This window comes from Stenella coeruleoalba (genome assembly GCF_951394435.1).
Source record: "Stenella coeruleoalba genome assembly, chromosome: 10".
Classification (NCBI taxonomy): Eukaryota; Metazoa; Chordata; class Mammalia; order Artiodactyla; family Delphinidae; genus Stenella; species Stenella coeruleoalba.
Window position 1 is genome coordinate 100029319 of NC_137156.1, and position 25279 is coordinate 100054597.

General features: G+C 39.9%; 1 protein-coding gene across 5 annotated transcripts in view; it reads left to right on the top strand.

Moving 5' to 3' along the window:
* LOC307193293 (peroxisome proliferator-activated receptor gamma) overlaps nucleotides 1-25279 on the top strand; it is a 216665-nt gene that overhangs the window by 91180 nt on the left and 100206 nt on the right. For all 5 annotated transcript variants that reach the window (XM_079935050.1, XM_079935051.1, XM_079935056.1 and 2 more), the window contains 3 exons: nucleotides 3265-3403; nucleotides 11156-11355; nucleotides 20790-21240. In XM_079935050.1, coding sequence (XP_079791176.1) covers nucleotides 3265-3403; nucleotides 11156-11355; nucleotides 20790-21240 — 790 coding nt within the window. The remainder of the gene's footprint in view (nucleotides 1-3264; nucleotides 3404-11155; nucleotides 11356-20789; nucleotides 21241-25279) is intronic.

Sequence of the window (25279 nt, forward strand, 5' to 3'; positions counted from 1 at the left end):
TTGAGATGTAGCTGCAGGCATACTTGGAGGGGCAGGGCAGAGCTTCCTCATGATAGATGCCCATAGGAATACTGAGGTGCAGCATTGCCCTACAGGTAGATGCCTATGTCAGTATTCTGAGCTGTCAGTGAGGTGCAGCTGAGTCTGGGGCTTCTGAGTTGAGCCACAATTCTCAAGAGAGTCTGAAATAGTCATAAGCCAGTGTCACTCCTGGTTTTCAACAGAAGGATCTTTAAATTCTCTTTGGAGGAAAGAATTCCCAATTTAGACCCTGTAGGATTCTCACAGTTTAAGGTCAAGAAATGAGTTCAAAATAAAATGTCAGCAAACACTTAAGTAGGCAATCAACTTGATGACATTCACCAGAAGTGAACAAATAAACAAAAAAACAGACTTAGGCCTCTCCACCCCTACCCAAGGAAAGCAGATATTGGAATTGCCTGATACAGAATGTACAACAGCTGTGTATGAATTGTTCAAAGATAGAGGGCAGAATCATAGCAATGAATGAGTGAGCAATAATAGACTACCTGACCAACAGCTCTGAAAACAGGTGAAACTTCTAAAAGTGAAAAATACAATCATTGAAATAAAAATTCAATACAAGGGTTAAATAACATACTAGAAACAGGAGAAGAAAGGATTACTGAACTGAAAGATATATGCAAAGAAATTACTAAGAATGAGACCAACAATGTCTTAAAGAATATGTCCTACCCAGAATCTGCTAGAATTTGAAGCCTCTTTTAGTTCTTTAAGTATTCATAGGATCTTTGAATATTAAAAATATGTCTTCTTTAGTGATGAATAGAAACGTACAGAACTCTTCTTACTGATGAACTGTGGTGAGAAAAGTTTGCTTTTACTTACTTTTGCCATTGTCATTATATATTTTTTGTCATCTTATTTGGCTATTCTGATGTTTACCTTCATGATGAACATTAATGAGTAATTAATGGTAAGAAGATGAAAAATATAAAAGAAAAGTTGGGAAATATTGAAGGATTGAAAAGAAATCCTAACATTTAACTAATTGGAGTACCAGAGCTGATGAACAAGTGAAACCATGATGCAGAAACCATGTGCAAGAAGATAAATGAAAGAAATCCATGGCTAGACGCACTGCAGTAAAACTGCAGAATATGAAAAACAAAGAGAATATATAAATGCAACCAAAGTCAATTGACAACAGACATCTCAACAGAAACAATGAAAGCACAGGGACAGTGGAATTCAGAGTGTTAAGAGGAAAAACTGAGTACCCTGTGATCTTTCAAGAATGAAAGCAAAATGAAAAGGTTTACAAGTTAAAAAAAAAAAAACTGAAATAGTAAACTTCAAGGATCGTAAGTCATAGAGAGGGGAATATATTTGCAATACCTGTATATAGTATGATACTACTTAATAAAGCCCGCAAACTAGCATACCTAAGCAACGTATTATTTAGTTTTATAGATTGTGTGATAAAACTATATTTTCTTAAAGGTCAAGGAAACGATAAACTCAAAATTGGGGATGATGATTATATTGTCAAGAGGCCACAGAGGCAGGAGTTAGATAAGGGAAGAACTCATAAGTGCAAGCAAGTGGCTGGTTATGATTTTAAATCTTGGGTTGAACAATGGGCTCATGTGTGATAATTATCTTATTATATTTTATAGTTACATGTATTTCCTACATGTTTGTAACTATTACCTCTAATAAGATAGCAACAAAAACTGAAAGGAAAGGAGTGTGCTAGTGGCCTTGTAATATCTCAGTCATAGTTTAGAATCACAAAATATCAGAGATGGCCTAGAAAGGAAGTTAAATGACACACATATTTACTCAACGTATTTTAACGTAGCACTGTTGTTGGCGTTTGGGTTACATCTAGGGGCATAAGAGACCATCCCTTCTCCCAGGGAGCTCACAATTTTAGTTGGGCAGTAGGGGAAGAGCAGAAAATAAACATAAATATAATAAGTAAATTATATGGTATGTTAGGAAGTCATAAAGGCTATTGGGAAAAAAGAAGAACAGAGTAAAGGAGAACAAGAACTGCCAAGGAGAGTTGGGGACAGGGACAGGCCACAGTATGAAATAAGGTAGATAAGCCTCGCTGAGAAGTCGAGGTGTTAGCACAACTTGAATGCAGTGAGGGAAACAGGCAATTGTGTATTTAGAGCAAGGGCTTTTCTTCATGAGAGAAAGAAGTTGAGAGTGACTTCAAGGTTGGAGTTGTATCAGCTGAGATAGAGAGAGCTGCAGTGAAATAAGCTTGCAGGGTATGATTAGGACTTCACAGTTGGACCTGCTGGGTTAGAGATGGTTTTAGATTTCCAAGTGAAGATGTCAAGTAAGCAGCTGAACATACTTGTCTAGAGTTCAAGGTAGAAATCTGGAGAAAGTCCAAATGCATGTCAGTGGTAGAGTCAGTCCTAATTCATTGCTTTTTGTGTCAAACAGGGCCAGATAAATTTGAAAGAATTAAGAAGTGAGTTTCATGAAGATGAGCACAATAGAAATGAGTAGGAATATTCTGAACAATAACAAAAAAATGGAGTAAGAAAATGTTTCTCATTAGAATTTTTTTTCTGGTCTTTCAAAAATATGTAAATGTAATAGAATTCAGTTAGCCTCCAATGGACATATTTGCTATTTTGAGATAGCTGTCAATTTTCTGAGGATTTATGTATTACTTCTCATGTTATTTTCTGTTATCTCTTCTTGTTTGTAGGCTACAACGATTATGGAGCACTCTTTCAAATGCATAAATAAATGAAACCAATTCTGTAGGAAATTATGCAACATAGAGAATTCCAAAAAATTATCCACATGTGGATTTTTATTGGCCCTGCTCATGTTTTAGAATGAAATGACTATAACTTTGCCAAACTGCTTAGCACAATTATAAGGCTGGGGCATGCTGTTGGAATGATTTACAGAGAGACTGAACTGATTACATGGTGTTTTATTTGCATTACATTAAAGCCAGAGCACTTCTTAGAGCTTGCTGAAATCCAGATGTAGAGCCAAGATGCATTCAATGACATCAGTGGGTTGTGGTCACTGTCTAAGAGCTAAAAAAAGGATACTGGAGATCCTCTGGTTCTTTATATTATAGCAGAGAAAACTGAGAGAGATGAAGTGATTTATCTAAAGTCACCAGTGACAGAATGTGTCAAGAACCTACCTTAGCCTCTGATACCCAGGCTAGTGTACCTTTAGCCATTGTCACAAACACTCAGAATTTGCTTCCTTTTTTTCCATATCCCTTTGCAGGGTTTCTTCCGGAGGACAATCAGATTGAAGCTTATTTATGATAGGTGTGATCTTAACTGTCGGATCCACAAAAAAAGTAGAAATAAATGTCAGTACTGTCGTTTTCAGAAGTGCCTTGCTGTGGGGATGTCTCATAATGGTAAGTGAACCCTGAGTGCCACATACTTTACTATTCTCATTATGGCTGCCAGATCAGTAGACGTGAGGGCCGTTGCTGAAAACGTGTACAGTTTTTCCACCGATTGCCAGATTTCAGAATACTGCATGCTGCTAAAACGTTTCTCAATTAGGTCAGAATTTTTCAGCTTTAAATGTGAATCCTTCTCTCTTACAGTTGAGCATCTGCCATGATGGGAGTAAAGACTGGGAAATCTGGGAGATAATGGATATAACTGTAGTATTCTGAAACAAATGTAATGATAGTTGCGGTTAATTTTCTGTGTTGCTTTAATAGTATTAAAAACAGATTATACTTTACTTATATATATCAGTAGTTTCTACTTTATTTTTTTTAAATTTTGGGGGGTAGAGTTGATTTACAAATTTGTGTTAGTTTCAGGTAGACAGCAAAGTGAATCAGTTATACATGTACATAAATCCACTCTTTTTTTTTTTTTTTAGATTCTTTTCCCATTTAGGCCATTACAGAGTATTGAGTAGAGTTCCCTGTGCTATACAGCAGGTTCTTATTAGTTATCTATTTTATATATAGTAGTTTCTACTTTTAATGTAGGAAAATTCTGATTTCTGAATACGGAACTTAAGTGGTGTATCAGAATTTAGATATGTGTCCTTTTTTCTCTTTACTATGCAAAAATGAGTAGAACACTATCCTTGACTTTATGCAGCATACAATTTGTGGATTAAGCAAATATTTTAAAGTTCCACAAAGCTTCAGTATCCATAGTAACATAAGAGAGTAAAACTTTCTACTTTTTAAACCTGTGTCTAAAGTCAGGCTTATGATTTGGAATGTCGACGAGGGAAGGACTGTAGGAGACCCATGTTTTCATGAACTGTAGCACTAACTCGGTAACATCATGGAAGACAGCGCTGTTTGAAGAAACAGTTCTTAATTTGGCTCTCATTGGTTGACTGGCTCACAAAAAATAATTTTGATGTAATTTGGTAGTATTATATTTGTCAAGAATTAATCAGTTCTTTCCAAAATAATTATGGGTTCAAGAGATATAAAATGCCAAAGTAATCAAATTAAATCCAAAGTCTCATGTCATCATATACCCTGTTTTTTTTTTTCTTTTACCTTTTCCTCTCTCAAAACTAATCTGGTAAGAAGATATAATATTTGAAGTCAGTCTTCATCTATAAGGACTCCAAAGCATCTGTGAAAATTAAATTTTTGTTCCATCGTGCAGATGTTTGGTTTTTATAGCAGAAATCAAGATATTTGGGAATCACTAATTGAACTGATCTTCTACCCTTTAAAAATAGTTTAAAAAATTATATTGGTATCATAATATGGGGTCATTTCCTCTAAAGGTAAGAATATATTTTGAATAGATCCATCAGCTATACTAGACAGGATGGAAATTTGGTCCAACTTTCCTCAACAGTTGATTATATCTGCTGTGTATACAACTGCAGTCATTAATTGCAAGATAATTTGCTGGTTTAATTCCATCAGTTTCCTCTTTATTTCAGACTTCACAAAACATAAGCGTTTTTACCAATTTCCAATTCAAGGGTTATATTTTAGGTGATGCAATCAAGTTGCAATAAACTTTTTTTTTTTTTTTTTTGGGCTGCGTTGGGTCTTCGTTGCTGCACGCAGGCTTTCTCTAGTTGTGGCAAGCAGGGGCTACTCTTTGTTGTGGTGCACGGACTTCTCATTGCAGTAGCTTCTCCCGTTGCAGAGCACGGGCTCTAGGCACGCGGTTTCAATAGTTGTGGCATGCGGGCTCAGTAGTTGTGGCTCACGGGTTCTAGAGCACAGGCTCAGTAGTTGTGGCACACGGGTTTAGTTGCTCCACAGCATGTGGGATTTTCCTGGACCAGGGCTCAAACCCATGTCCCTTGCATTGGCAGGAAGATTCTTAAGCACTGTGCCACCAGGGAAGCCCGCAATAAACTTATTTTATCTTTATGAAGAAATCCTTGACTTTAAGGTCATTATTACTAAGACTGCCTAGGAAAGGAGACCAGTTTTGCTTTTAATGCTATTTATTTTTTTGTCCTTTAAAAATCGTCACTTTTCATATTGAAGAAAAATATATTTCCTAGTGCTTGCACACATTCACATAAAATATATCTCCTATTTCTTATTATTTATAAGCAAATAATATTTAAAGTCCAACCTATATAGTATTGATGGTATAATTTTATCTTTCCAGAAAAGTCAAAGAAAGCATCATGAACTTGATAATAAGGTCATCTTTTGACTTGTTATGACAATTAGCTTACTCTATTCAGATAGAGGAGCAGTCTTGGTAGAGTGTTTGGTTAGTTCATGCACAGGCAAAAAGAAAGAAAGAAAGGTCGGGGGCGGGGAGAGAGAGAGAGAGAGAGAGGGAGGGAGGAAGGGAGGGAGGGAGGGAGAGAGAGAAAGAGAGAAAGAAAGAAAGAAAGATAGAAAGAAAGAAAGATAGAAAGAAGAAAGAAAGAAAAAGAAATTAAATGTCATAGCATCAAACACATGCAGTTCAGCATTTACAGGATTGCAAACATGACTAAGAAAATCCCTTTTCATGGGTTTTGATGGGAATGGGTTGCACAGAAAAGAAAACATCCATTTGATCTATACACATGAAGGGGACCTCAACAAGTAGGTTTTGATTAGTTTTGTCTATTATCCTGATGAAGGAAACATTTCCAGATACAAAGTTTTCTAGGATATTATAGTAACTACTTAAAATTCCTTGCTCTGGCCATTGTGAGGCCAACAGTAATGAGGTTTCCGTTCTTATAGAAAGTCTTTTTCTTAGTAGTTTGTGTGAATGGGCCTCAATGTAATAACTGACCAACTTATCAAAAGAGGTTTCTAGGGTTATACCCAGATCAGCTCCTTTTTTTTTCTTTTAATACTTTTTTTGGTATTTTCTTTTTTAAAATTTATTTTTATTTTATTTTATATTAATATTTTATATAAATATTTATTTTATTTTTGACTGTATTGGGTGTTCCGTTGCTGTGCTCGGGCTTTCTCTAGTTGCGGCGAGCAGGGGCTACTCTTCATTGCCGTGCACGGACTTCTCATTGCAGTGGCCTCTCTTGTTGCAGAGCACGGGCTCTAGGAGCGCAGGCTCAGTAGTTGTGGCACACGGGCTTCAGTAGTTGTGGCTCGCAGGCTCTAGGAGCGCGGGCTTCAGTAGTTGTCACGCACGAGCTTAGCTGCCCTGTGGCATGTGGGGTCTTCCCAGTCCTGGACTCGAACCTGTGTCCCCTGCATTGGCAGGTGTGTTCTTAACCACTGTGCCACAAGGGAAGCCCCCAAGATCAGCTCCTTGCTATTCACAGTACACACGAGAAGAAACAAACATCCCCCAAAGTGAATTCTCTCCATTCTGTGTTACTTTTCCTTCTGCTCTTTGGTCTCTCTGTTCAGTCCCTTCAGTGCATTTAGCTTCCCAGTTAGCCATCGGCTCCCACCTTTGAAGGAGACTTTGAAGTCACCTTCAAGGATCTCTAGGGACTCTGGGAACTATTGTTGGAAAATCACTAAAATCAATGATTGCGGGCTTCCCTGGTGGCACAGTGGTTAAGAACCCGCCTGCCAATGATGCAGGCGACACTGGTTCGAGCCCTGGTCCGGGAAGATCCCATATGCCGCAGAGCAGCGAATCCCGTGCACCACAACTACTGAGCCTGCGCTCTAGAGCCTACAAGCCACAGCTACTGAGCCTGTGTGCCACAACTACTGAAGCCCATGCACCTAGAGCCCTTGCTCCACAACAAGAGAAGCCACCGCAATGAGAAGCCTACGCACCACAACGAAGAGTAGCCCCCACTCGCCACAACTAGAGAAAGCCCGGGCACAGCAGCAAAGACCCAGTACAACCAAAAATAAAAAGTAATAAATTAATTTTTTAAAAATCAGTGATTGCTAAGTCCTTTCAACTTTGAAAATTCTATGATTCTATGTAAATCAAACAACCTACCTCACTTTTCAACCAGCTAGTCCATGTCTTACAGACAGTGCCACAGTCTTCCAAATATCTAGATATCTGTCATTTACCTGAATTTAAAAGTTTCCACCTGTATGTTTTTCATATGCCTGAATCAGGTCTCCCATATGTTCTGATCAATTCCTCAGCAATTTAAGTCAGTACGTTTGATGATCTCATAATGATGTAACCCCAGAGTACAAATCCAGGGCAGTCTGGGGTAGGGAAAATATAAATGGTATATTTGATTAGTGGTTCATGGTATATGGTTCCATCTTCAGATGGAACTTTCATTTTGACTGTGACATGTAGTCTAAACATCGTAGAAGGACATGATTTCAGAATTCTTCCATTTGGATACATAGTTGTTTCTCAAATATCCAGCATTAGGTAGAGGAAGCACCCAGGTGTTGGATTGATACGTTTTGGGAAGAAAGTTTTTGTTTTTCTATAATGATCAAGATAAACGAAGTTCCACTTATTTTGGTATTTAACAATCCATCATTTCTAGACCATGGTTCAATCCTGCTGACGGCTCCGAAGTCTTCCTGCGTTGTCCCGAACACAATCAGCTCAATGCCCTGTCTAGGCACCACCTATAGAGGAAAGCTCTAAGCGAAAGTAAAGCAGAAATAAAGAACCAAATTCCTAAGTGATCATTGTATCAGCTACTACTTGTTTTACACTTTGAAATAGTGATGCTGGTATCTGTAGAATCTTAATAAAAATACTCTTGTATATTAATGTTGCTTCTTCAGTCAAATGGATACTCATACACATTTTTATAGTTTTTCAAAGTACAATTTGTGTTTTGAAGTCCTGCTGTCAAGATCCCTGATATTAATCATATTTTTTAAATGTGTCCTCTTTAATAGGATAATTTAGTCATTAAGAATTTTTTTTTTTTTTGCGTTACGTGGGCCTCTTCACTGTTGTGGCCTCTCCCGTTGCGGAGCACAGGCTCCGGATGCGCAGGCTCAGCGGCCGTGGCTCACGGGCCTAGCCGCTCCGCATCATGTGGGATCTTCCCGGACCGGGGCACGAACCCACGTCCCCTGCGTCGGCAGGCGGACTCTCAACCACTGCACCACCAGGGAAGCCCAGTCTTTAAGAATTTTGACTAGAGAATATTTAATATTCAAGAGCTGCTTTTTGTATGAACTAAATAATAAAATAATAAGTTTAGGCTGTGCATTTTTTTAAAAATCTGAAGTAAAGAGGAGTTGACTTATATTACTTATGAGTCATTCAGCTAGGTTTCCCCATACCATCAGTTTGGACAAAAATAATAATTTTTATAAATATAAAAAGTTAGTGAAACCTTAGCTTTACTGATTAGGATATCCTATTATATAAATGATGGATTTTTTTCTTTTATTGAAAAAAAGCGACAACTTTCAAAATAATTTTTTAGCAGCTTCATAAAATGCTAGCAAAATGGTTTCACAGATTTTTGTGGCATTTAGCATTTATAAGGTAGTCCTCTCCTTCCTTGTAAACAGAAGCACTATGTATGTTGCAAAAAAAGAAAAGACTGAATGGCAGATAAATTTAAACTGCAACATGTTACCTTTCAGAAAATATAACAAAGTAAAAAGTCCTAAAGGAGCTGTGGTACTTATACCTGCAGGGTATTCATTACCGCCCATGATCTAGCCTTCACCTCCTTTTCCCTTTGCTGCCCTTTCCACTTACATTTCACACAAACTGCGTACTTTGCTGTTCCTGCAGAGTGCCCTGTGGTAGAATGCGTCTGGGGCTCTGAATATTGTGTCCTTCTGTCCCCTGTCAAAATCCTATGTGGTGCTGAAGGCCCAGTTCAAAAGCCTTCTTTTCCATCCGACTTCTAATTCCCCATTCTTCCTCTTCTGTGTGTTTCTTACCTTTCCTGTAGCACCACCTTCTTATAAAGCGAGGGAGTGATCAGACCTGTATTATCAAAAACCAAACTACTGACAGCTCAAAAGGAGAAGTTAGAGAGGGAAAAATTGGGGAGAACCATCAGGAGACCAGTGCAATATTGTGATCTAAAACATTGGGAACGGTGAGAAGAAATGGCATTGAGAGAAATCTCTCAGCAGTGACCAATGAATACAAGTGTCCGAGGAGAGAGGGGTTGTCAGAGATTATTGGAGGTGTCTAGTTTGGGTGATAGAGTGAATTAATCAAGAAAGGAACACAGTAAGAGGAGACAGTTTGGAGGGGAAAATGAAAAGTTTGATTTTATGTTGCATTTGAGGTATTTGTGGAATATCCAGCATCCATGTGCAGAGGAACACAGTAAGAAGTGAAAAATAGGGGTCCAAATCTCAGGGAAGAGAGGGCAGGAGTCATTAGCACGTTTTCTGAGTTAGAGAGAAGATCAAACTAGGAATAGCAGAATATAAGTGAAGGAAGAGGCACTGTCAAAGACGTCTGGAATATAGCAGGCAGAAAGATAGGAGAGCCAGAAAAGCACAAACCAGTGTGAGAAAAATTTGAAATAAGAGGGTGGAGAAGGTCAACAGTATTAACGGCTGGGAGGAAGCTGGGAAGCTCAAGCAGAATGAGCACTTAGAAGAGGCCCCTAGATCTGACTGTGAGGAAAGCTTTGGATCCCTTTTTCTTTTTTTTTTTTTTTTTTTTTTTGTGCGGCTCCGGACGCGCAGGCTCAGTGGCCATGGCTTATGGTCCCAGCCACTCCGCGGCATGTGGGATCTTCCTGGACCAGGGCGTGAACCCGTGTCCCCTGCATCGCAGGCCGACTCCCAACCACTGCGCCACCAGGGAAGCCCCTGGATCCTTTTAAGAGCGAAGTTTTGGTGAATTTAAATGAGGAAAACTAGATTGCAGTGGGTTGGGAAGTAAATAGTAAGACAGAAAGGGGAAGACGACTCTTTCAGTAAGTCCAGTGGTGGAGGAAAGAGCATGAGGGGGAGATCATGCCAGGGTCGGAAGCTTAAACTCGGCTTAGGTGGAAAGGAAGGAGCTCGTAAAGAGCGGTACATGAGGGAGAGAATAATCCGTGTATATTTAGGCTCTTTTATATCTGGGATCTCCTAGACGCGTCCCTTTCATCCTTGCATCTCCCAGTCCAGTCTGTCAAGCCAGTGTCTTCCATCAAACAGGTGTTCAGTGAATGAATTAAATGTTGTCAAGTAAAACTTCAGGGTCAGGAGATGAGGCTGTCGTGTCTTGCTCATCTCGACCTTGGAAAGAAACCTAGGCAAGTGTTTAAATACTCTTTACACATAGTTTGAAAAATGTTACCCCAACTTAAAAATTACTTAATAATGGTGATAAGGCTGCTCCTTGTTTTACTTTAAAGGAGCTGGAAAATAAAGTGATAGTTATTAGGTTGCCCAATCCTGCAAAACCTCTAAATGCGTCCATTTTTTTTTCCTCAAGGAAGAGAGGTGGAAAAACGTAAGTTATTGGCAACAGTTGTATGAAAAGCAATAGTGTTGTATAAGTCTCGTTTACAGGCTACAACCGTTACAAAATCAGCATGTTAAACGTGGAAAACTGACCATGAGACGAAGCCTTACTCGTTGTCAAAAGCCTGATAGGACTGCAAGTTCACCCCTTAGATGTTAAAGGACAAAAACATTTTTAATAAGACTCAACTTAATTCATTCGCCCCCCACCATGTTCATTACAGCGTTATTTACAATAGCCAAGAAATGGAAACAACCTAAGTGTCCATTGATGAATGAAAGGATAAAAGAAGTTGTGATGTATATATATACAATAACGCAGTCATTCATCCTGCCGTTTCTCTTCCTCTGTAGCCATCAGGTTTGGGCGGATGCCACAGGCCGAGAAGGAGAAGCTGTTGGCGGAGATCTCCAGTGATATCGACCAGCTGAACCCAGAGTCTGCTGATCTCCGGGCCCTGGCAAAACATTTGTATGACTCGTACATAAAGTCCTTCCCGCTGACGAAAGCAAAGGCGAGGGCGATCTTGACAGGAAAGACAACAGACAAATCAGTTAGTTCTCTTCTACTGTCTTCATTTGGGGTGGCTGGGTTTGTTGTTGTTGTTTTCCCTTTGAGTAAATGACTTACCATGTTACACACAGACACGCACACACATGCGGAGTACCACTCAGCTGTTGGCTGGTACCTACCACAGGCTGAGTCTGAAACAGAGGAAAGGAAGTGTTTTCAGATAGGGTAAGTAAACATTTTGAAAAGGGAAAAACTCCTTTAAGTTCTCCTAATAAAATTTTTGAGAATAGTGTAAAAAGGTACAGGTCATCTTAACTTGAACAAATGAACTCTGACCTCCCTTGTCCCACCACGCTCTTTCAGGATCCATGTCTTTTCTTGGCATCAAAATAACTGGCCACATCTATATGCCTTCACACAGCTCTGCTTTTCTCTGGGAAGGGCCTGACCTAGGTCTGGAAAAGGTAGTTAATCCCATTATTGTATCATTCAGAACTACTCAAATTACCTCTTAGAAGTTCTCCCTGGGGTATAAAAATACATTTCAGATATTACATCACTTTTCTTTCCTTGCAGCACTGTCCTGATTATTCCTGGGAACTGGAAGCTCTGTCCTTTTATTGTGTGTATGAATTTTATCTTCTTGGAGGCTCTGAGCAGCCAGGCCTGCCCCAATGCATTCTCAAACATCTGCAGGCACATTGATGACCACTGTTTGGGAAACCCAGAGTGGGTTATAATGGTGATTGGGTCACGTTTTCCAAGAAGCAAAATTCTTCCCTGATAGGAAACTGAGAAAGCAACTTGGAATTATATTAAAATATAACTGTGCCTGAATTCTGGTCCCAATTCTGCCATCAACTTGCACTGTGACCTGGGTCACACCTCTGTACCGCAGTTTTCACAGGTAGGGTCTGACTCTGAGTATGATATTTGCAGCAGCTTCCTAGGGTAGTAAGAGCCACAGAACATTCAGAAGACACTGTCCCAGCCCCTGAAAGCCTTCTTATGCTGTCGTTTATTTTCAAATGAACCCCCGCAAGAAAGGTGTGCAATTACTGGACAGAAATGTGTAACTCTTTCCCCACTCAGTTATATTTTGGGAAAAGTTTTATCACCCGTTAATGTATTTTGATGACTATCTCAAGATGGGTTTTTTCCCCCCTTTTAGCTAAACCGTAAGAGTAGAATCAGCTAATAGAAAAAGAAAACTTCTGTGGGATATTGCTGCGTTAAAAGCCAAATATCAAGAAGGGCAGTAGGTTTTCTGACAGTATTATACCTGTATCCAGCTGTTTATAATTTTTTTTAATTCTTGCGTATTTATCATGTTCAAGACCCATGACCACCTTACAGCTGCTATTATTATCCTCTTTTTAAAGATGAGGAAACTGAAGTCCAGAGAGGTTGACCACCTTGCCCTGAGGTCCCAGAGTTAGCATGTGGAAGAAGCGACACCGGAGCGCAGGCCCTGTGCCTCCCGCTCGGGTGCGTTCTCCTCCCTGAAGCCAGTCCTGCCCATCGGCCAGCAGTGGCCAGGCTGACATAGGCACTGTGGAAGTTTCACCTTGGGAAAGCATTCTGAGTTATGGTTTATTTTTCTGAATATTTAGAAAGACAGGAATTGTCCACTTTGTTCTGCTGTCCCAGTACATTCACAGTCAGGGAATTTTCCCTTTGCTGTTTCGTTCTTGAATTCTAGGGACGAGGGCCGCTGTCTTCCATAGGGCAGGGCAACGGAGTATAGGTCATAGTAAAGCTGAGTCTACGTGTTCTTCAAATGAAAAGATCAGGGCACAGCAAAACAAAAGCAAATGACCTCTCCATAGTCTATTTGACTACGGAAAGTAAACCGTGTTCATTTAAAGGTAGAGAAACAAACGGAAGATCAGGGCGACACAGCCACATAGGGTTAACAATTGAAGGCAGCTTGCGCCAGCTCTCTGAGAGCCCGTGTGGAACAGGGAACCTAACCGGAGACCCTGAGCTGGGAGAGGCGTGATGACAGGGGGACAGCCCAGAGCACAGTGTTTACTCCACAGTTTGCCTTGGGCCATTTAGTTTCCAGGAACTGCTTTCTCCCCTTCTTTTAATCTCCCAATCCAGACCTGCAGTCCACACTGGAAATCCTATTAATTTAATAGTACCTGAAAGATAAGAGGAAAGCATTTAAAAAGCAAATTTCCTCAGTAGTCAAGATTTTAAATTTACACTCCCAGTGGCCAGCATACTGTTCTGCGTGGTACTCAGGGGCCACAGCCCGATCCACTGTAAATCACTTTAAAAGCTCACTCCAGTTGACTCCTTGGCTCTAAATCTTTGAGTTGCAACTAAGGTAATTGTAGGCTTTTTATGGGGTCAATAGGTATTAAGCTTTTTTAAGGGAAAGGGCTGCAAAGTGCTTGATTATAGGCTTCTCAAGTTTGTCCTTTTTCCCTCTGTAGTAACTAGGACTGTGCTTTGTGTTACTCAGAACGTATCTGCTTAATTGAATTAAAAGCTGCTGCCTAGGGCTTCCCTGGTGGCACAGTGGTTGGGAGTCCGCCTGCCGATGCAGGGGACACGGGTTCGTGCCCCGGTCTGGGAGGATCCCACATGCCGCGGAGCGGCTGGGCCCGTGAGCCATGGCCGCTGAGCCTGCGCGTCCGGAGCCAGTGCTCCACAACGGGAGAGGCCACGACAGTGAGAGGCCCGCGTACCGCAAAAAAAAAAAAAAAAAAAAAAAAAAAGCTGATGCCTATGCCCTTGGAAATTCTGGACTTTCATCAGAGGGCCTCTAACCCAAGATTTTCGCACCAACCCGGGCACCATTAAAGATCGGGATAGAGGCAAAATTGCCTCTTGTTGGGGTCTGGGAAGGAAAAAGAGACTGGGCCAAATCAGAATAGTCCATCCCCTGATTACACAAAACTGCAGTAGAATTGTGTGGCGCTCTCTTTTCTCCTTATCTTGCAAAATCAAATTAAGCACCAGTGGAAAGAAATAGTTCAGAGAGGAATATGCGAAAGGGAAAAAAAAATCAAAATGTGACTTCCAGTGAGACTAGAGATTTGTTCTTTATCTTACGTGGTCATGTTATTCATTTGATGTTGTCAAGTAAGACAGGGCTTACTTGACAGGGCTGTTATGTTATCACTTGCCCAGGACTTTTGAAAGATAAGATTTGCATTGATAGGAGAAGTTTTGCAGAAGTGTGGACCCTGGAGAAGGTGGGGCATGTGGAAGAGGGGCTGTGGCTGGTGCGATAGAGCCGTTTGCGTCTCACTATACACCCTGCTTGAACTGATGTCGTTAGGGTTGGTTCAGTCAAGCCTGGGGGAGGCTACTCAGCATAGTGGATGGATGACCAGTTACCCAGAACCTTTGGAAAAGGAAATGACTTTACTGAAGAGGCCATTCTTCAAATTTATCTTCCTGCTCATTTTAACCATTGCCTAGGGCCAGCTCCAGCATTTGCCTCCAGGCCAACCAGGGCTTCTCCCTTCCCCACTAAGCTCTCTTCTATCTCTTATTCGCTGGTGCCACCTTGCAGAACAGAACAGATAAATGAACAGATAGATTAAATGCCCCTTGTCCCCTCCTATCTTTTTAACTTAGATGTCGTATCTTTGGGATATGATTGGCCCTACTTTCATTGTCTTGCCGCAAAGAATAATGCTTGGGAACTTTAGGCTTAGGGAAAGATGGGAAATGGACTCACTGGAGGTGGATCACCGGAGAAGAAATTTTAGGAGCACTCGGCCTTTTAGCCACCCTCAGATAGGAGTAGCACTGACTGTCCTCACAGTCTACTTCCCTTTCAATGGCTTGTTCCAGCCCAGCCCCTTCTTTGAGAGAACCTACCGAACTCTAAAAACCACAGATATGCTAGAGCGAGGGTGCTTATCTCCTGAAGGCAACCTGAGAACTGAATGGACTTTGGAAGTTCCCAGTGTTTGACTACTCCCCTGATGCGATGATCACACTGGGTGTGTCAGTGTCACGTGATCCCATGTTTGTTGATGAAAATAAACAGAGAGTGGTTTTCAAAAACCATCTTCAGTGCCATGGTTTGTCATAAAACAATAAATAGAAAAACGCTTGGTGTGTCTGCCAACTTTTCACTCCATATCTGAGCCATGGTGAGGCCGTCCTGGCTGCACTCTGTCTGCAAATAAGGAATAAAGCTTGTTATTTGTACTATATTGGACTTTGGGTCCCAAAGCATCCCACTGCTTATGATGGATCTATGTGGAGTCACTGTTTTTATAATTACAGGAGCAAACTGATGCCATGATAAAAACAGTTCTTCTAAATAGTGTGTGAGATGTGAACCTTTCAAATAGTAAAACCAGTATTGAAATGTAAACTTTTGTGAAAACAGTTCTGTACCCATTTAAATTTTCACATCCTAAAATTTACAAGGGCCCTCAAACTGTTGGAAAGATATCTGTCCTTTTAAATCCTACACTGAACAACTAAACAAAGTGTGGTCTCTTTCCCCCTTTCACTGTGGAAAAGCCTGAGTGAGCTGGAATTTGCTCCCCTGGGAAGAAAGATACCAAACAGACCCTCAGAGAAAAGAGCCTTAGGAACCACAGTATAAAGAGCAGGAAGGTAGTGCTGATTGGTTTCAATGGTGACTAAAGAAGTTGGACTCCTGGAATCATTAGTTCATATGTTCATATTAAAAAAATAAATTTCTTTATTTCCAGTACTGTCGGGAATATAGCTAAAGGTATAACAGATCTGAACCAATGGTATTCTTTCAGACAATAAATTAAAAAGATAATATTCTATATAGTTAAGAAGAAAAGCATTTTAATTTTTTTTTCATTTTTTAATGATTAGACTCAGTTGGCCACTGCCCTTGTTTGCCAGCTGAGTAACATTTTGGCCAGCAATAGACTTTTCTTTAAGAGCTGTGGCTATGTGCTGGTTCATTAGAGTGTGAATAATTCTTCGTATTGAGTTTTTATTTGTCTTAAATCTCTAAACCATGTAGGAAAACAAGATTACGTTTGAGAGACTTTCAAACTTAACTTCGATCGCATCCAGCACTTAATTGGCATCTCTAGGAAATAATAGTTCAAAGGACACTGCCTCCAAGATCCCGGCATATAAGAGTTTAAAAGCTCCACTTCCTCCCAGAATAGTCATTGTATTTTAAAAAGCAAAAGTGGGGAAATCATGTAGAAAGCAACAGAAAGAGAAAAGAATTAGTCATGAGTGAGGAGATCTGGTTTAGTGTTTGCTATAAATAGCTGTTTGACTTTGGAAAGTCTCGAGTTCAGTTTATTCATACATAGTCAGAGAATGATGATGTAGGTTATTTCTGAAGACCCTTTAGTTCTCTAAACTGCATGGTTCTCAACAAGAGGGAAATAGGAATGACAGGGGAGAAACCAGAAAGAAGTTGAGGAAACCCAACCAATGCATTTTGGATTAACATTCACCCAGTGGAGCTAATCAAGGAGAGAACCATGTGTGTCTCAGAAGATGAAAAGTCAGTCAGAAGTATAAAAAGAAAGAAGAAAAGAAGATGAAGAAGATAGGCCCTAAGAATTCAATTTTCTTCCTTGAGCCTTTGCTCTAATCTGTCAGGAAAACTAAGACTACCAGGAGAGCCCCGAATTTCAGTCTCCCAAATTGGAGAAATCACCAGAATAATCTGTGCTTTCTTAGTTGATTTTCTCATTTATCTCCTCTAGCTTGCCATTTTATTATTCAAAAGGAGCTGTAAACTTAGAGCATTCATGTGTAATCACTAAAACAACTTGTATATTAAAATGCTGCTGTTGTTGGACTACTAAGAAACAATATTGTTCTATCTGTCCATTCAAAACCGTAAAGTTTTATTACTCTACTTCGTTTTCATTAGTAAGCCAGCTTCCCCCATGATTTTTGTGTTATACATAACAGGTGTGCTATAGATCTAGAACTAATTTTAGTTATCTATAAAAACAGTACCCTTAATCCCATCCCGGTTTTGATACGTGGAGCCGTTTTTGAAAATCAAAACATATCAAAATAAATTACACTTGATGTATCTCTCCAAAGAAAACTAACTTCCTCTTACAGAAACCGTTTTGTTTCCCTGGAGAAACATTGTGTTCAAGTGCAATTTTCTTCATTCCATTCTGACCTTGTTCTGGTGTGTCCAAAATAGGAGAAGTACAAGCACTTATAACAGCCAAAGGCCGACTCACCATGAAGCTAAGGAAGCTTCAGGGCCTCTCCCGTGTGCTGAGCCCCTTCCAAGGCTCAAGAAAGGGCCTGAGCTGTTTATTCTTATAATTTGTATTACTGAACCCAACAGTTGTTGTAAATGTCTTCAACTGTCGTGTACATTTCAGGCCCCACAAAGCCTGGATCTATCCCTGATAACATCCTAGACATAATTAAGCATTCTTTCCTGTTAAGGAGAGATGCTTATCTAGCCATTTGATATAGTGTCTGAAGATAAATACATTGTTAGCCCCCAACTAAAAGTGTAAAATCATTAAGACCACATTTGAAGAGGATATGGTTCCTCTTAAAATGGCAGATCATTCAGTGATACGGTGCAAGCTAACAGAGAATGTAAGGCTTCCCTTTGCTTTGTAGAAAATACAGAAACATGGAAGTGAAGTACATTTTATGGGGAATATTTTACCAGAAGTGTAATGTTAAATTCATGATCCAAGATAAACTCCACTGGCTGAATTCCACCCGTGGTTTTAAGAGGTCAGCCCTGTGCAAACCAGGTGGGCCACTATCTTTTCGCTGTTTCAGGATAAGGAGGTCCCAGTGTGAAATGTGCAGGTGAAATGTTTGCAGTCTAAGAACTGGTGAATTGGTGGCGAAGAAAGGCAGATCTCTGGGCAGATCGTGTCCCATCACTCTTGCAGTTTGACAGATCCGCATGGGGGTTGAAAGAATCTATGCAGACTTCAGAAATGCAAGGAAAACAGCACAATCAGCTATGACGAGGAAAAACAAAGAAATCCACCTGGGATTCATTTGCATGTCAATACCCATAATTCTCTGCCAGTTCACGTTTTGAAAACGCTGAAGGGATCTTTTTTTTAAAAAAAGAAAAGACTGGAATGGTTTGGCATGATGGTGGGGGCTGCTGATTCCTTTCTGTGTCCTTGAGTGTTTACCGCCAGGAAATCCTGACCAATGCCGATTGCCAAGGGGTTACCAAGTCACATTGTTGTTAAATTGAGAGAGAAAATTAGCAGGATTGTGCCCTATGTGCAACTCGCACAGAATTTCGAAAACAGGAACCCGGGGCTTTATATGAGGGGACAGGGGAAGTCAAGGGGAAGAGTCACAGGATGATTTATCAGGGCATAGTTCCAGATAAATTGCTTACATGGAGGTGGAAGAATTTGATGCATCCGCTCTGTGCCAAGAAGCTGAGTGGTTGAGCTCATCCAAAAGTTGAAGTGGGCAGATCGAGGTACCGTCTTTTCATATGTGAAGAGGGGATGATGTTATATCCGTTGTTTTTGGTACTCTGTACAGGTGCAGGGGGACTCTTCAGGCACCGTCAGATTCTCATGGCAGTAAAGAAAGCCAGGCTCTTGTTAACGTAAATTATAATACGCTACAAAACTCCTGGAGGACAGAAACGACCTCTCCCTAGGTTCTGTTAACGTTTTTCTCATGATTAGAATGTGGCATTCTGGAGAAACTTAGCACGTGTTAACTGGTGTGACTGTTTATCCACTCCGTCCTTTTTTTCCTCTCCCGGTAATAATATCAATCTGAAGTGGGAGCGGGGGGAGCGAAATTCCCCAAAACATAGTAAGCACTCTTCACTCCTGGTTTCCTTGAAGACTTAGAGCCACCAGGCGAGCTTACTCTTGGGTTACTCACATCTGTCCTACTTTGTGGTTTTGTATTTGCTAAACAATACAATTGAAGTGAATTTGGGGGTTTAAAAAAGTAACAATTTCTGGAATAACTCCAGTGAATGGTGTGGAAATAATAGGCAAGTTTGGAAATCTACTCAACATCGAAAACCCCTTAGTATTACTGTTATTTCCTTCAGTGTAGAATAGACTTATTAGTTCAGTGAAGGGAATTCCCTGGCGGTCCAGTGGTCAGGACTCTGCGCTTTCACTGCCAGGGCCCGGGTTCAATCCCTGGTCAGGGAACTGAGATCCCGCAAGCCATGTGGTGCAGACAAAAAAAAAAGTTTGGTGACGATCATAGACTCCTATAGAGATTAATAGTCAGATTCCCTGAACCAGTGGATCTTGAAGCTGGCTACTGCTGGCACTCACTGCATCTGCTTCCTCTTGCCAATGAGGAGAGTTCTCAGCGTCTCTGCTCAAAAGAAGTTTTATTTTTAGTACATCAAAGACTTCATGTTCAGTGGACATGTAGCATGCATGCACACTCACACAGATACACACACACACGCATACATCACAGACACTACATCTGAGAAATGCAACTAGCACATCCTCAAGAGAAGAGTTGGAAACTTCCAATGCAATCCACTCCCCTCAGTTGAGAAATTTGAGGCCTTGGAAAGATAAATGACTTTTCTAAAGTCACGTAGTTAACCGCAGAACCAAAGCTGGAACCCAGATCCCCTCAACTCTTGTTAGGGGTAACTCCTTATGGAGCTCAGTGGATCCACTGTATATATAAAGTGTAGCCGCTTCTCGTTCAGAGTAGCCTTGAGAATTTCACGCAGACCACAAACCTTTGGTTAATTCTCTAGGAGGAAATGAAAGAGAAAGATCATCTATGACTAACACAGCGTGCTTTTGAGAGCAGCCTACTGCAAACCTGAGTCACTGATAAACGTGTTTTATTGATTCTTGACCCTTAAGGACACATACTTTGAAAAATAAGTTTTTTAATTTGACACTTTTGCAGCTTTTACCCACAGGCCTTACGCAGCTGCTCTTTCTGAAACAGATTGCTTCCAGAGCATTAAAAAAAGAGAAACAGACATTTTCTTGGCTCAGTATTTTTAATCTGCTTTCAGACTGATTTTCTTTTATAGTTAAGTGTAGTTCACATGCACACTGTGTTTCTTTCAAGATCTGAGTAGATTTAATGTATAATTGCAAGATTACTTTATGTCCAGGTGAGTCTGTTCAACCCTGAGTTGCTGAAATAATTTTTTTATTGAAAGAAGTTTAAAAACATACACCATTGATAGCCAAAATAAACAGTAGATTTCGTATCATTTGAAAAATCAACAACAAAGACCCTCCAAACAACAGAAATTGGAGCTATTAGCCAGTCCCAGGTAAGGTGTTGCAGTATAAGTGGAAGGAAAGGGAGGCCAATATTAGTGAAATATGTTTGGTCCCAGAAGACAATTGGGAGGATTAATCAAGACACGAGTATTTGCTCATTATTAATTAAGTGTTTTAGACTTTAAAGATTTTAGTTAGCAAAGCAAGTGTACATAGAGAACCTGGGGTGGTGTTGACTGAATTAGAAATCTCCAGCTCAGCCATTTTCTCCCTTTTTTCTTTGCAGCCATTTGTTATCTATGACATGAATTCCCTAATGATGGGAGAAGATAAAATCAAGTTCAAGCACATCACCCCCTTGCAGGAGCCAAGCAAAGAAGTGGCCATCCGCATCTTTCAGGGGTGTCAGTTCCGTTCCGTGGAGGCTGTGCAGGAGATCACAGAGTATGCCAAGAGTATTCCTGGGTTTGTAAATCTTGACTTGAATGACCAAGTAACTCTCCTAAAATACGGCGTCCATGAGATCATTTACACGATGCTGGCCTCCTTGATGAATAAAGATGGGGTTCTCATATCCGAGGGCCAAGGATTCATGACGAGGGAGTTTTTAAAGAGCCTGCGAAAGCCCTTTGGTGACTTTATGGAGCCCAAGTTCGAGTTTGCTGTGAAGTTCAATGCACTGGAATTAGATGACAGCGACTTGGCAATATTTATAGCTGTCATTATTCTCAGTGGAGGTAAGCTGCTTCTTTGGATCTTCCGTGAAAGAGGGTGGCGTGGTGGTGGGATGGCTGAAAGAATTTGGACTTTCCTTAGTGTTAGGCTATGTGCCTTTTCTCTCTGCACTTACCACGCTTTTCATATGGAAAATGCCAGTGGTATAATGCCACGGGAGTGCAACTACCTATGTGACGTACCGAGAAAGAATATTGTTGACTTCCTGTTTGAAGGCTGTGGGTAAGTCAGGTACTTTTCTTTTATTCTTCAAAATATTTTTTCTAGTCAGATCCAAACATGGAAGACAAATGCCCTTGTCTGCTTTTTCTTTTCTCTTTATTTTCTTTTTCCTTGTCTTTTTCCTTTCCTTTCCAGAAGGCCAATCTCTTCTTCATTTAAGTAATGACATATATAACTTTTGTAAGACGATGTTCACTTGACATAGAGAAAGCACCGCTGTGTTTGTGATCAAATTATGGTCTGGCCCCAGCATCAGTGAGGTGTTCCTTTGAATTGCTTTCCCAGGATCAGGAATCGAGGAACACACGTTTACTGAGCCCTGTCTCCTCTCCCGTGTAGAGTCCTCTGCTGGCTCCCCTTGAAGTACCTTTGTGAGGTGGTTGGCTGTGATTAAGAATGCAGTCTGAACCAAAGAACACCCAGCGGAGAAATCAACTGAGTTGTTTAGCCAGTCATTGTACTTTTGGCCTTGCTAGGACATGATCTAACTAACCAACTCCGACAGCCAGGTTTTATACTAAATCCTACTTTCATTGGCCTTCCACGTTTCCCACTTGAGTAGAAGAAAGTTTTAGTGTCATCTCTTTAATATAAAGATTGTTTTCAAGTGACCAGTTTTCATTACTGAAATGGACTTCAGGCAAGCTTTTTGTGTGTACCCTACAGAATATCCTCTGTGCGTGAAAACTGAGGTGTAGGGGACAGTGGTCCTATAGATGTAAGCTGTGTGTGACTAGACAGCATGTTACAAAGAGCAGTCCTTTGTTGTCCAATTGCTCCAGCGCAGAATGCTTCTGAAATCAGGTGCATGGTGTATCAGTAATGATAATAGTAGCAAACACTTATTAAGTACTTACTGTGTGCAGGAAGTGTTCTAGCCACTTCACACACATTCATTAAATTCTCACGACCCCAGTAAGGTAAGTACCGTTTTGCAAACAAGGAAACTAAAGCACTGAAAGGTTCAGTCACTTGCCCAGGATTACCCAGGCAGCAAAGATGGAGCCAGGATGATGAACCGAGGCAGTCTGGCTCCAGAGTCTACACTGATACTGCCCTTCACATGACTAGGGTGCATATAGATAGCAACACAGCGCAAGTTAACTCTGAAGCAGCACCCCTTTTTTGTGTTATGTTCAATGTAACAAAAATACACTATCCAACATGTTTTGATATCTTGACGGAATCTACTTCTTAAACAAATTGACCCTTGATCATCTGGGATCTGTGATTAATTCAGCAAAGAAGAATGAGATTCCAGTTTATCTGAGGTCCACTGGGAGAAAAAGATTCAATTTTGGAAAAAACCAGATTAGAAAACAAGTTGGTATTGTTTAACTAGCTAATATTTTAAGGCACATTTTATTTTTATTGAAAGTTGGAAATATAATTATTAACATGTGATATATTTCTAAGATTTTTCCTAATCATACTATACATACCATATTTATATTCCTTTTTTCACTTAACCATTTTCTCATGCCGCTATTACTCTTTATTAATATTTTTATTAATTTTAAAAATAAAAGTAATATATGGTCATTTTATAATTCAAAGAGTACAGAAAGGTGTAAGTGAAAAGTAAAGCTCTCTATCCTCAGAATAAAATAGGATTAACAGAGTCCTAGTTCCCCTTACCAAAAAGTTTCTATGTATGTGCTAGCGTATATACTATATATATATATATATATATATATATGCTACCATTTAAAAAAAATTTTTTAATTGAAGCATAGTTGATTTACAGTGTTGTGTTAATGTCTGCTGTCAAAGTGATCCAGTTATACAGATATACATTCCTTTTTTGTATTCTTTTCCATCATGGTTTATCACAGGATATTGAACATGATTCCCTGTGCTATACAGTAGGAACTTATTGTTTATCCATTCTATATATAATCGCTTACATCTGCTAATCCCAACCTCCCACTCCACCCCTCCCCCACCTCTGCTCCCTGTTGGCAACCACAAGTGTGTTCTCTATGTCCGTGAGTCTGTTTCTATTTCATAGATAGGTTCATTTGTGTCATATTTTAGATTCCACATATAAGTGATATTATGTGGTATTTGTCTTTCTCTTTTTGACTTAGCTCACTTAGCATGGTAATCTCTAGTTGGATCCATGTTGCTGCAAATGGCATTATTTCATTCTTTTTTATGGCTGAGGAGTAGTCTGTTGTGTGTGTATGTGTGTGTGTGTGTGTGTGCGTGTGTGTATACACACACGCACACACACCTCATCTTCTTTATCCATTCACCTGTTGATGGACACTTAGATTGTTCCCATGTCTTGGCTATTGTGAATAGTGCTGTTATGAACATAAGGGTACATGTATCTTTTTGAATTATAGTTTTGTCCGGATATACGCCCAGTAGTGGGATTGCTGGATCATATGGCAACTCTATTTTTAATTTTTTGAGGAACCTCCATACTGTTCTCCATAGTTGCTGCACCAATTTACATTCCCACCAACAGTGTAGGAGGGTTCCCTTTTCTCCACGCCCCCTCCAGCATTTTTTATTTGTGGACTTTTTAATGATGGCCATTCTGACTGGTGTGAGGTGATATCTCATTGTAGTTTTGATTTGCATTTCTCTAATATATGCTTCCATTTTTAATGACTATAACATATTTCATTTTGTAAAAGACCATTACATACTAAATTATCTTCCTATTTATGTTTGGGTTGCTTATAATTTGTTATAAGAACCTATAGAGAAGAATATAAAAAAGTATGGAAAATGTGTTCTAAATTCCACTGGAGTAATTCTTCTTATGTGTAAATTTCTGTTCACATTTCAGATTATTTTCTCATTCTAAATTACCAGAAGTAGAATTGCTGGGTAGATGGCTATGAACATTTTTAAGTCTTTAGTTTCATTATTGCCAGATGGTTTTTCCATATAGTTTGTACCAGTTTATATTCCTACCACAGATAATAAGGGAGGCATTTGAAATAAGCCATTCAAAGATACTTAGTTTCTATCTAGGAAAGTTCTAGACAAGAAATAATCATGATAAATCAGGGCTTTTTGAACCTGAGCAATGTTGTTTTATGGGCACATAAGACAACAGTATGATTTCATCTAGAAAAATGCCATATACTGCCCATAACACACAAGCTAGATTATTTGAAAATCAGTGATTCAGTTAGGCCTTTAAAATTTTTCTAAATTGGTCAAAAATAGCTCTGAGAATAACTTATTCAATTCAATAGATACTGCAGACTTTGGCTTTCAATTAGAAAATTAAAAACGGTATCCTTTAAATGTCAATGCTGTATAAACAAGTTACTTTTAGCATTTCCCAGACTGTCTTCACAGCAGCCAATATCCAGATTTCATTAGATCCTCACAGCAGTGAAAGAAATCTGAAGGTAGCTGCCGTTCTTAAAATCTTCTATCTGTGGTTATAATGAGAAGAAAACCCTGTGAATCATTTGAGACTTCCTTTAAAAAAAAAAAACAAAAAAAAACAGACTTTACCATTGACTAGTTCCCATATCACAAAAGGCACATCCTTCCCTGATCAAAGTTTGCTTTTGTAGATGAAGCCAACCTATGGGCACTAGATAAGAATGAATAAACTGGACCCCGTGTTTGTTCAACACCAAGGAATTTGATTCCCTTCTTTACCCAGAGAAGCTGGTTGGGTAGAGGCCAGAGAAGGAACTACTCCAGTCATTCCCAATCCAAAGACTGAGTTCCAAGGGGGATCAGTGTCCCAGTCATCTATAGATGGTGAAACCAACATCCCAGATTGTGGTTTACTGGAGTACAACATATAATTTGTTGTACAACATGTAATTTCTCAATTCC